The 12,509-nt window shown below is 48.4% G+C and overlaps 1 protein-coding gene across 2 annotated transcripts in view; it reads left to right on the top strand.

Annotated features, from left to right (window-relative positions):
• Positions 1-12,509, top strand: part of JADE2 (jade family PHD finger 2) — a 117,730-nt gene that overhangs the window by 72,046 nt on the left and 33,175 nt on the right. The window contains exons 7-9 of one of the 2 annotated variants that reach the window (XM_029584117.1): positions 5,685-5,896; positions 6,270-6,437; positions 9,354-9,470. In XM_029584117.1, the coding sequence (XP_029439977.1) occupies positions 5,685-5,896; positions 6,270-6,437; positions 9,354-9,470 (497 nt within the window). The remainder of the gene's footprint in view (positions 1-5,684; positions 5,897-6,269; positions 6,438-9,353; positions 9,471-12,509) is intronic. The other variant, XM_029584118.1, reaches the window with a different exon arrangement.

Raw genomic sequence — 12,509 nt, 5'->3', positions numbered from 1 at the left:
CCCCTCCGACCACCACCGCCTCAAGCTAGAGCATGTGATGAGTCCATTGCTCATTCCTTCCAGTCTATAACTAGGTCTTCTTTCTTCTTTTTTATTTTGTCAGGATACACTTGGTTTTTTTGTATTTCACACTATTTGGTTCAACCTCCTTTTTAAAGGAAAAAAATCACCATCTTAGCGTCCGATCTTCAGCTGTTAATACTACAGATGTCTCACATGTACCCCCTCCCTATTCCCCTATCAGTAAGGTCCTTATCAATAAGACCTCTATCCCCTTCTGCTAGGTACTATTGATATTCCCCTATCAGTAAGGCCCCTGTCAATATGGATCCCCTTCTGCTAGGTACTATTGATATTCCCCTATCAGTAAGGCCCCTGTCAATAAGACCTTCATCCCCTTCTGCTAGGTTCCATTGATATTCCCCTATCAGTAAGGCCCCTGTCAATAAGACCTTCATCCCCTTCTGCTAGGTTCCATTGATATTCCCCTATCAGTAAGGCCTCTGTCAATAAGACCTCTATCCCCTTCTGCTAGGTACTATTGATATTCCCCTATCAGTAAGGCCCCTGTCAATAAGACCTCTATCCCCTTCTGCTAGGTACTATTGATATTCCCCTATCAGTAAGGCCCCTGTCAATATGGATCCCCTTCTGCTAGGTACTATTGATATTCCCCTATCAGTAAGGCCCCTGTCAATAAGACCTTCATCCCCTTCTGCTAGGTTCCATTGATATTCCCCTATCAGTAAGGCCCCTGTCAATAAGACCTTCATCCCCTTCTGCTAGGTTCCATTGATATTCCCCTATCAGTAAGGCCTCTGTCAATAAGACCTCTATCCCCTTCTGCTAGGTACTATTGATATTCCCCTATCAGTAAGGCCCCTATCAATAAGATCTCTATCCACTTCTGCTAGGTACTATTGATATTCCCCTATCAGTAAGGTCCCTATCAATAAGACCTCTATCCCCTTCTGCTAGGTTCTATTGATATTCCCCTATCAGTAAGGCCCCTGTCAATAAGACCTCCATCCCCTTCTGCTAGGTTCCATTGATATTCCCCTATCAGTAAGGCCCCTATCAATAAGACCTTCATCCCTTCTGCTAGGTTCTATTGATATTCCCCTATCAGTAAGGCCCCTGTCAATAAGACCTCCATCCCCTTCTGCTAGGTACTATTGATATTCCCCTGTCAATAAGACCTCTATCCCCTTCTGCTAGGTTGTATTGATATTCCCCTATCAGTAAGGCCCCTATCAATAAGACCTCTATCCCCTTCTGCTAGGTTCTATTGATATTCCCCTATCAGTAAGGCCCCTGTCAATAAGACCTCTATCCCCTTCTGCTAGGTACTATTGATATTCCCCTATCAGTAAGGCCCCTATCAATAAGACCTCTATCCCCTTTTGTTAGGTTCTATTGAGAAGCTGCATTTGAGCATCCAGACGTGCAGAGTAAATTGAGGCAGTGTGCTTACTCTCATACAACTTTATTCTTCTTCTAACGTGACGATTCCATCGTTAGAGGAGCGCATGAGAGGCTGGATCTAATATTTTGTGGCATAACAGAGCTGCGTGGAGCGTCCCGAGGCGCCACGTTTTAACTGCCAGGCCTTGGATGGTGTATCGCCACTGCATGGCATGGGGACTTTTTTTTTTTTTTTTTTTTTTACAGGAATTTATATGGCGCTTACCTCCGGGTAGCGCGGTTAGCTTCTGCACGTTACGGCGTCTGTGCCAGAAAGAAGCTTGTCTTGTCCTGTTGCACGGTAGCAGGGTCAGGCACGTCTCGCGGGCTGGCACCTGAGGCCTCTCGTCGCTGGGCAGGTTAGACTTCGTTGAGGTGCCGCGCCATGGGACCTGTTGCTTTTGTTTTCACGGCCCGTCTTCCTGCCAGACGTGCTGTCGGGCGTGGGGCCATCCTGCTGGCAGGCACAGTGAGAGCCTGTGTTGCTCTGCGGAGGGAAACGCTCTGTTCCTTTGCATCCACGTTTTCAAGCTAGTTTGCAAATAGCTCTTGCAATGGTTAGTTTGCCTTCTAAGGATGTCGAAAATGTCATGCCCGGCGGGGAGCATTCAGACAAATTGCCAGCCTAGAAGTTTAGCTGCGTCAGAGTACGGGTTTAAGCCAGAGCTCTGTGGCTTGCAGCTGGATATATTTTTTTTTTTACTAGTTTAATTCTGGGATGATCCGAGGTGAGAGTCGTGAAGTGTGATAGGCTCTGTGTGAACCCGGGTGGTGAATACACACAGATTTTTCTTATCCTGCTTTTCCAGAATTTTGAAGACATTGGTGGGTGGTGCGTATTTGGGATCGGCCAGGGCTTTTTTGATTTGTGTTCCGTCTTTCAGGCACTTCAGAGCGGATTACGTTCAGGTTCTGTAGGGGTGTTTCTCTGTCCCCAGAGGGCTCCCCATCTTAAGGGCGATGTGACTTGCCCAAGCTCGCAAGGAGCAGCAGCGGGATTTCAACCCTCGCTTCCCCGGTCCGCAGCAGGGATTGTTTTTTGCTGCTTGGAAACTTCAGCCCTGAAACAGGGGAGCGAGTACTAGAAAACTGTGCTTGCCCGGCATAGGACCCTCCTCGCCTACCAGAGAGTGGCAGTGCGCTGGGCAAGGACCGTGCTGTGCAGCATGCGTAACTCATTTCCCTATTTGCCGCCACCATGTTCATTTTATTTATTTATGTATTTGTTTGGGTTCTTCTGTATTTTATTGTTTTTGTAACCTGCTCTGTGGGTGTAGCTGTGCGTACGGAATCACTTGGGAAGGGAGAAGATGATGAGATGTAGCTTGCTTTTTTTTTTTTTTTAATTCTTGCCTTCTGTATCCCCCTCTTCGTTCCCCAGCTGAGAATTTGCCCCTGTGGAATGCCCCTGCTGCCCGCCGGAGTCTGCGGGAGGCTCTTTCAAGGGCCGCGTCGGCTCTGGCTGGAGGGCATTTTCTGCTTCCTGGCGGTTCGCGTTTATCAAAGCGTTCGTACTTCTGTTGGGTGGGGGTTTCCTACCCAGTGCATCAGTCCATTGCAGTGAAAGCTTTAAATGCGACCGGAAGGGTTTCTCTTGTTTGCCCCTGCCAGGAATATACGTTCTCCTTCTTCCCCCCCCCCGGTGATGGCTCCAGATGAAATCTTCACTTGCGCACGGTGTCCAGCGCTCGTTATAAACTCCAGCCCCGTAAAAAAAAAACCAGCCCAGGTTACGGGAGGTTTCCCAGTAGCGCTGCTGCTTTTTAAGGAACTTTATGGCAAATTACATTAAACGAGCGTGGTTTACAAGACATTTTTATTTCGGCTTTATTTAACAGCAGTTTCAGGAGATATCGACCATAACTGCCGCCGCCACTTTCTGCTAACGTTAGGATGATTTGCTAACTTTTGCAGAAAGCTTATTTCATAGCTTCTCATTGATTCACAGTCATTTCTCCCAGTCTAATCCCGTCGTCTCCTGAAGCGAAGGACCCCTGGGTAAGATTAGAGTGTAAGGCTCTGCGCTGTGAGCTGAGGATCGTCCCTTCTTGGCCTTCTGGCTGCGATTGAGTTACCCGTACGAGATAGGAGGAGGAGGAGGGGATGCTATGGCCCTTGGCAAAGCAGGAAGACTCTTGTTTTAAAAAAAAAAAGAGCAAATAAGGCCAAACCCCCCCCCCCCCCCCCCCCCCCGGACGAGCACCTGCCTTCCCAGAAAGAGAAACCTTTCATGGCCGCCCCATCATCGAGTGATCCTCGCGCGCCGCCGTACAAGAAACAAACGCATGACCCAGGCTGTGAGATTTGAGGACGGCCTTTCTTTTATGCCGCGTTTGGCCGGGAGGGAGAAGACCGAACGTGACGTTCCCCCGGAGACCGCTTACCTGGGGGTTGAATCGGCCCTGTGAAAACCGCCGACCCTCCCGTCGGGCAGGGCTGAAAGCAAGCGCGCGAGCGCGTGCCCTTCTCGCACGCCTCTTAAGAAGAGGCGCGGCCGGAGCGCACGTGATTAGGTCGGGCAGAGGAACCGGGGGCGCGCCACGCGGCTTGCCCCTTCAGATCTAAACGTGTTTTCCGTGACAGGTACCACGGGGAAAAGAAAAAAAAAATACAGGCGCGTTGCACCCGCGCCGGACTTCTGATCAAATACTGACCATTGATGCACCCCACCCCCCCCTTCAATGGGTATCCTTAATTTGGGCCTTTGATTTTGAAAGGTGCAATTCTAATTTTATCCTTTTTTTTTTTTTTTTTGCTTTTCACCTCTTCCTCCTGCCACCGAGACATCCTGTCCAAACGGTTATAGAGACCCCTGGCCAGTCCAAGTGTTAGAGGTGCACCCCCCCAGCACTGCTCTTTGACCGGCAGGGATCTCTTTCCTCCCTCCCTCGGGCCTGAGCGTGCAGCCTCCACGGCGCACCCAAGCACTGCTCCCACCCCACCCCCATGATCAGGGGATCCTAACACAGCACCGGGGGCAGTTTCCACAGGTTAAAGCACTGAGTTGGTCCGGGCCCGTCCGGCATGTGTGGAAGACCTTCTCTTTTTTTTTTTTTTTGTCTTTTTAAAGGTTTTTAAGCTGTCAGATGTAATTATCTGTAACAGTGGAGCTCGATGGATTTTCCTCCTAGCCCAGAAGCCGTATTTTGCTAACTGCCCGGGAAACACAGCCCATGTCCTAAATTAGAAGCAGCAGTTATTGGAAACGCAGATCTTATCGGCCTCCCCACCATCAATTTTCTACTCAGACTCAAATCTAAAACTGTCCCCTTGGTGGAAAACATCCCCGTGTGTTGTTCCAGAGAGAATCCCGCGATGCCGAGCGGTATTCGTGTGCAGGACATAGCGGTAAGGTCACTCAGTCCAAGCCTGGCCTTAGACCTTTTCTTTTTTTTTCTTCGTGAGATACTAAAGCCAAAAAGTAACTGAACAAATGCCAGTTGTTCTGTCAGTACTGTTGTGGATGTGAGACAGAACCTCCACGCTAGAAAAAAAGCCACTGAGGGCCAGATGCCGCCTTCCTTTCGTCATGATATGTAGTCATGGAATATAAATGCTCTGACTTGGACCCTTCATGGCTTGCTAGGGTCGACGATTTACCTTGACCGACTGTCCCTTGGAAGTAATTGGCTCGCCCACAAAAGGGGAAATGTTTGTTGCTCCCATCAGAACCGCACATTAAGTTGGAATGTTTACCATATTATTACTAAAATTGGTATCTGATGTCCAAGTGACTTAATTTATCTCTGTGTACGTGATATGTAGATGGCTGTGTTGTGAGCACCTCCTGTGTGTGGTGCCTCGCCTGTGAAAGATCACAACCCCCATAAGAAGACCACTGACGCCATGGTTGAGGGTTGGTTTTTTTTGTTTTTTTTTGGCAAAAGCGGGGTCATCTCTTTTACCAGAAGACTTAGCCAGTGTGCTGTAAATGTCCAGATAAACTTCTTAAAAACAGACTGTGCTCATAAAAAAAAATCCTAAATTGTGCTAAAGTTACAGTACAGTCCTCCTAACTTTCCTGCCAAACTGGTTTCAAACTGGTTTTAAATGCATCCCCATAATGGCTGGATTGCTGAAGTATAAAACTAGATTGACTCTGGTTTCCAAACTCCTTGTTTGGGGGGGGGAGTGGCAGTGCAGAGCTGGACCCTCCTTGCCTGTACGGTGGCCCCGTTGTCCGGCAGTAAAATGGTGTTCTTGTTCCTTGCCTTTTGCAGAGATGCCGGAGCTGGATGAGCCGACGCTGGAGAAAGTGCTGGAGGAGCTGGAGGTGCTTTGCTATCAGAATATGAACGTCGCCATTGAGACGGAGGAGGGTCTGGGCATCGAGTATGACGAGGACGTCGTGTGCGACGTGTGCCGCTCGCCGGAAGGGGAGGACGGGAACGAGATGGTCTTCTGCGATAAGTGCAACGTCTGCGTGCACCAGGTGGGTGCCTGGCCTGTCGCTGCTCACCTTGCCACCCCCCCGTCCAGAGAGCGCAAATCAGTCCAAGGAGAACGCCAAGTAAACTGAAGGTGGCATTTCCGTTCACTGAAATAATAGCCTTTCATGCCTGCCATGAATTGTAAATCTGAAACTCTAGGTCCGTGCGGTTAAGATGCTTGTTTTGGCAGCGGAAGCAGCGTCCGTGAGGTTCCCACAGTAAATTCGGCGCACAAGATTTCAGCGCGTGCAATCCTTTTTTTTTTTTTTTTGTAAATTTACCCCGAAGGCTTGCGTTGTTGCCGTGGGACCCCTGCTGCCTTTCCCGGAGGAGCATCCGCTGTGACTAAATCTGTTTCTTTCCTTCTGCTCGCAGGCTTGCTACGGGATCCTGAAGGTCCCGCTAGGTAACTGGCTTTGTCGCACCTGCGCCCTCGGAGTCCAGCCAAAGTGTCTACTTTGCCCTAAGCGAGGGGGAGCTCTGAAACCCACCAGGAGCGGGACAAAGTGGGTCCACGTGAGCTGTGCCTTATGGATACCTGAAGTAAGCCATTCCTCGGTGGCGTTTCTGGAAGGGGGGAGAGATGTATTGGTAGAGCGGTGCTGCTAGGAATGCGTCCGAGCCCTGCCGGGATGTAAACGGTTGGATGCCTGTCAGCTTGATCCCAGACTTTTAGTAATGCTGTAGATACTCATCGGTAACATGGCAGCTCCATATGGAACTAATAAACTTCTGGCATTGTAAAGAAGGCTTAGTATGCGAAGGTGAAGGCCAATGCCACACCTTGCTCTCCGCTCGAGTTACCCGGGCATCCGCTAATAGCCCGGCTTGCAAAATAGAGCACATTAAACTCCTAATTTATTCCGCACAGAAGAATGTTCCTCTTAGTGGGATCCATACGGTGCAATAATTTATTTAACCAAAAAAAAAAAAAAAAATGCAGTTGGTTCATTTTATTTTCTTTCTCCCCTCCCCGGACGGCATCACCAAACATCTGAGGGCACCGTTGCCAGTGTCCGTCCCCCCGGGCTGGAGGGCTCGTGGGCCAGCAGGGGTCATCCAGTTAGCGGGCCAGTCACCCGTCCCTCCCTGGGCCTGGGCGAGAAGCTGCCGGGGCAGGCGGGTTTCTCCCTCGTTTTGTCGTGCGGCGCTCCCAAGTTGTGGGGACGCGGTGGCGAGCTTCTGTCTGCTTCACAAAGAAGCTGACAGAAAAAAAAAACCCCCAAAAACCCGAGGAGGGCATCTTTGTAGACTCTCCTTTGTGTTTGTGATTTACAAGGAAGGAAGCCGTGTGCCAGACCCCCGTTGTACTGCTGTGTCTTGGAGGATGTGCGGCTGGGAAGCAGCGGGACGCCTGTACAAAAGTCTACTTCTAACTTGTGCTCTCAATTAGCTTCAATTACCCCCACAATTAACTCACATCCTTGCTCACTTAACCTTCCCTGTGGCTCCTTTTGTGTTTTAACCCTTCTGGTTGTGCGACTGATAAAGCTGCAGCTGTTTGTTTGCACTGATGAGTTTTGAGGATTTTTTATTTTTTTATTTTTTAATTGTGATGCGAGCCACAGTTAAATAATTTGGTGGGGGGGGGGGCGAGGAAAGAACAGCCAATGAAATTAGCCCATTCAGCTAGCCTGGGGCTCATGGGACATGTAGTTCTGAAGGACATTCCACTGGAAGTGTGACCTTCAGTGCAGCCAGTTTAGTTCATTGTTTTCAATTAAAATAATCCTATGCACGGCGTGTAGAGGAATTCTGCGTTTGAAAGACTGATGAAACTGGCCCAATTTTGAATTTGAGGGAACAATGTCTGCAAGTCACTGTTTTTAACCTCATTATGGGATGGACGGTGGGTATTAGAAGTAAAATGCCCGCATGTTGCTTTCCAGTCACCTAGAGATTGGCATGAATTGGGGGGCAGGCATAGACTCCCCCCACCCCCCACACACACTCACAATCTCCCACCCTCTCCACACATTCTCTCTCTTCCCCACTTCCCAGGCCCTTTCTCCTTCCTACCTCCAAAGCTTCACCAGCCTAGATCTCCCACTTCTTCACCCCAGCTGCCGCTTTCTTTGGCCAAGGGTGACTTCCTCCCCCCTTGGCAGTGTGGTCTGATTGGGGGCGGGGGGGAGAGTCACCCTGCCTGCCTGCCTCTCCTCACTTCTCCCCTCAGTTCCACAAGGGCAGAAGAGTCTCCTGCTGCTGCTTTCGCTCAGCGCAGGTCCCAGGGACCTCACTTGCTGCTTGAGGCCCATGCAGGCGGAAAGGACTCCTCCTGCTTCCTGCCAGCCTGAGGACAGCTCTGCCTGGGGGTGCTGAAATCCAGTGTCAGTAGCTGGAACTTTCTGGCAATCCATGCAGAATCCCAGAGTCTTTGGATCAAAGCTGGAGCACTCCCAGGCGTGCCCCATGAAGTCAGGAGGGAACGGGATGTGAGAAGCATTCAGGTACCTTGTAGTGTGCAAGAAATTAGCATTTTTTTGATGGATAGATCATTCTAGAACGGGGATAGACAAATCTGCTCCTTGCGTGCCACAAACAGGTCTATTTCTCAGGATATCCACAATAAATATGTATTTGCATACGATGGAGGCAGTGCATGTAAATCTATCTCGGGCCTGTTCATTGTGGATATCCTGAAAACCAGACCTAGTTGCTGCACTCAAGGGCTGGAGTTGCCTACCCCTGTTTTGTTCAAGATCGTGACGTGAGACTGAAGAGAACCAACCTAAGTGAGGTAAGGGTGTGTATCTTGACAGAAAGGATGGCAGATACTTGGAAGAGCCTCCCACACAGAATTCAGGACAGCAGGGGATAAACCCAGAGGTGGGAACACCAGTCGTGAGCAAGACAGCGTGATAGAGGGAGGGATGCGGCCAACCAGGCTAGGGTAGATTGGGCTTTCCTGTTAGCACATGTAGGGGAACCGTTGGTTTACTTCAGCAGGGCCATTCCTGGTAGGGCATCAGCCGGTTGCAGGCTGAAATACTATAGGTTCTCGCGCTCTGAATTGCGTCAGGAAGTGTTAATGGTGCATACTGGGTGGAGTTGGAGACACAAGGTCTGTAGCCTAAATTGGGGTTGGTGATCCTTAACTTTGATCATTGTCTGTATTTTTACATTTCTCTTTTATTCTATAATAACTTTACTTATACTACAGAGTTTTACTTCACTCACATACACAGAATGTGTATAACATAGCTAGGGAACCTTGTTTTTAGTTTTCCTGGGAATTTATCAGCATTTTTTTTTACAACAAGAACAAAAACAGGAGAAATCAGTGGAAGAAAATGACTGCCCCTGTTTCCAGGTAAACATCATTTCTGTTCTTGTTGTAATGAACACTGATAAACTCCCGAGGAAAATTAAAATGAAGGTCCTTATATAATAGCATACTGCAGAGCCTGATGTCTTGCTCGCTGGTTGAGGCACTGAAATAATGCCTGTCGTACTCAGGTTAGTATCGGATGCCCTGAGAAAATGGAACCCATCACGAAGATCTCGCACATTCCTGCAAGTAGATGGGCTTTATCCTGCAGTCTCTGTAAAGAGTGCGCTGGGACATGCATTCAGGTACGTAGCTCTCTGGTTCTGTAAGTGCTCCAATTCAGACAATGCGGACAAACGCGGGTTACAAAATTAAAAAAAAAAATGATGGCACCTACACGTTAACATGAGTAACAGGAGATGGGGAAAAAAATCTCAATTGGTGAAAGACCGGCTTAATACGATGCGTCTGAGATGTCCAGTTAACCATGTCGTCACTCCTGGAAGGAGCAGTCATTTAACTGCTTTAAAATGCGACGTGGGTCCTTGGTGGGGACTCTTTATGCTCGTGAACCTTCTGGGCTTGGCTGTTTTTTATTTTTAAGTACATCTGTTCATTAAATTTTCACAAAACAAATAGCTACACGGTGTCTGGTGGCTGAGCTCACCACGAATATATAGCCGTTTTATTTTTAATGAATAAATGTAGCACTATAAAATGTTATAAAGTTGGTGGTCCATTGTGGTTCCCTGGTCCTTGGCTACATATCTCTCATCTTAGACTTAAAGATCTAAACATGTACACCCTGGAGGAAAGGCGCGATAAGGGAGCTATGATAGAGACATTCAAATATCATAAAGGTCTCCATGCACAGGTGGTGAGTCTTTTTCAATGGAAAGGAGGCTCTAGAACGAGGGATCATGAGATGAGGGTGAAAGGGGGCAGACTCAGGAGTAATCTTAGGAAATATTTCTTTACAGAGAGGGTGGTGGATGGTGGAACAGCCTCGCAGGGGAAGTGGTGGAGACAAAAACAGTATCTGAATTCCAGAAAGCATGGGACAAATACAGGGGATCTCCAAGGAAGTGATGGGAATTATAATGTTAGATTAATTGGACGGATGGGCAGACTGGATGGGCCATATGGTCTTTTTCTGCCATAGGTTTCTATCTAGAAGTGTAGTCTGAAGAAGAGTCATGAAGATTTTAAAAAGTGAAATACTTTACTAGAAATAGATTTGACCCTTGACCGTCTTCATTAGCTGGATGTCAAATGCTGTGCTGATAGCATGTAAGCCCATGAACGACCTATGCAATGGACGGTGCGAGTCTTCACTGTGAGGAAGGACGAGCCGCAGTGCTCTTCCTATATATCGAATCTTTGGTGACGGCTGTAAAGGAAGCTGCTTCATGCATTACGGTCGCCGCTAACAGCAAAAAGGAAAAATAACTATAAGGAATGATACTAAGTACAGGTTATAGTAGCAAATTATTTCATGCAAATTCCTGAATTATTCTCAGGATTAACATCTCTTTGGCTGTCTGCACCATTTATTTATTTATTTATAAAATGTATTGATCGCTTTCCAGTTTTTCGATAAAATTTCCAAAGCAATGTACACGTGTTAGCAGCAGAATCATACGAAAACATAAAATAAATCGAAATTGTAAAACAAATAATTAACATTAATAGCAGCCCTAAAAACGGTACCCATCGTTGACTTTGTTAGATTTGCGCGGCTGCAGAGGAGGGGACCCCACCAGACAGGAAGCTTGCCTGCCCAGCTGCCCCTCTGTCTTCCTGGACTTATTTTATTTATTTAGATTCTGCTTTTCAGCGATTCAAAGCGGATTTCGTTCGGATGTGCTAGATAACTTTGATTGGATGGAGGGAAAGGCCCACCCTGAAATTCATTTTGTTCCCCTCTGTGCCCCTCATAGAAAACGTAGTTGGCCAGATAACGTGGCGGTAACCCCGGGGGGCGTTTCTGGGTGGAATTAAGTTATCCAGCCAGCTCTGGTTGTGCCTTAGAGAGGGGTCCTAAAGCGAGCCGAATTGTTATCCCGCTAACTTTTTTTTTCATGGTAGCTGGGTTTATTCAGCGGTGCCGCCACGCCACGGAATGTCCCGCCGAAAGCCAGACGCGTTCCCCTGGCTGACTTCGCCGCGGTGGCTGCATACGTGTCCCTGTATTTACTTTCTCCCGCGCTGATAACTTTCCAGGCTTGCAGGTCTTGGTGGCTTTAGCAACCTGGTGTTCGTATAAACCAGAAGGATGGATCCTAGCAGGAAACAATTTAAACGAAATAAAAATGGATGTGTGGCTGGTGCCTTTCATTGCAGGCTCAGCACATTGCAAAGCGCTCGACCGCTGATGATCTCAGACTCAGGAAAACAATCAGCAGATTCTCTCCTTTTCATCGGAAGAGCTTGTGTTGATGCCATACCTTGCTGAGGACTTCCTGTTATGCCGCTATCATCAGCCTGTTGCTGTTAACACTTCAGAGCGGAAGAAAACCTTTTTTTTTTGTAACACTATTTAATGTAAACCTCGGTGGCAGGAAAGGAAGTGGTTGATTACTGAGCCCAGGCTCAGTAGGTGTACAAACCGCAAGTTTCCAGCTGGGACAGTAGCCTGGTTTTGCACTGACGAGAGTGATTAAGTGTCTGCAAAGGCTGCGAGCTGGAAAGTTCCTTGGCACCGCTGCTGTGTGTACCGTATTTTCCGGTGTATCAGTCGCACCCCTCCAGAAACATCAGTTTTGCAGAAAAAAAGTTGGTGGATAGGTCGCGTCTTACCAGTAGGTAAGACGCACCTGTTTCTCCTGCGCCGGGCTCGCGGATTTGGCGCGGTCTTGGAAGCGAGCCGTCGTGCGAGCACCGTACGTGAGTGCGCGCCGAGTCTAGTCTTCGGTTGGCGGGACACGGACGCGCCGGTGAGGGGGAGAGAAACCTTGCTCGGCGGGGTATGGACTGCGCCGATGAGACAGAGAAACTTCGGTGGGTGGGGGCAGGGAAGTGCCGGTGAGCAAGAGAGAGAACAAAAGCCGTGCATAGGCCGCACCGGTGTGTAAGTCACGCCAATTGAATTTTTTTTTTTTAAAAAGCCGCGACACCGGAAAACATGTTTCATTAGTAAAGTCTGGTATTGCGCACGTGCAAGCTAATGTTCGGTGACCAAGTAAGTTTTCTCCCAGATGTTCAGCAGGGTACACGTCCCTTTGAATATCCCCCGAATAAAGTTATCCGGCCGCTTGTAGCGGAACAATTTTGAACCTGACCAGCCACCTTTTGAATGTCGTAAGCTTTCCTATGTTGCAAGCCACCAGGACGGTGCTACGAGC

Source organism: Rhinatrema bivittatum, chromosome 18 (assembly GCF_901001135.1).
Source record: "Rhinatrema bivittatum chromosome 18, aRhiBiv1.1, whole genome shotgun sequence".
In the NCBI taxonomy this organism is placed as follows: domain Eukaryota; kingdom Metazoa; phylum Chordata; class Amphibia; order Gymnophiona; family Rhinatrematidae; genus Rhinatrema; species Rhinatrema bivittatum.
The sequence above is the reverse complement of the archived record's forward strand: the minus strand, read 5'-3'. Positions and strand labels throughout refer to the sequence as shown.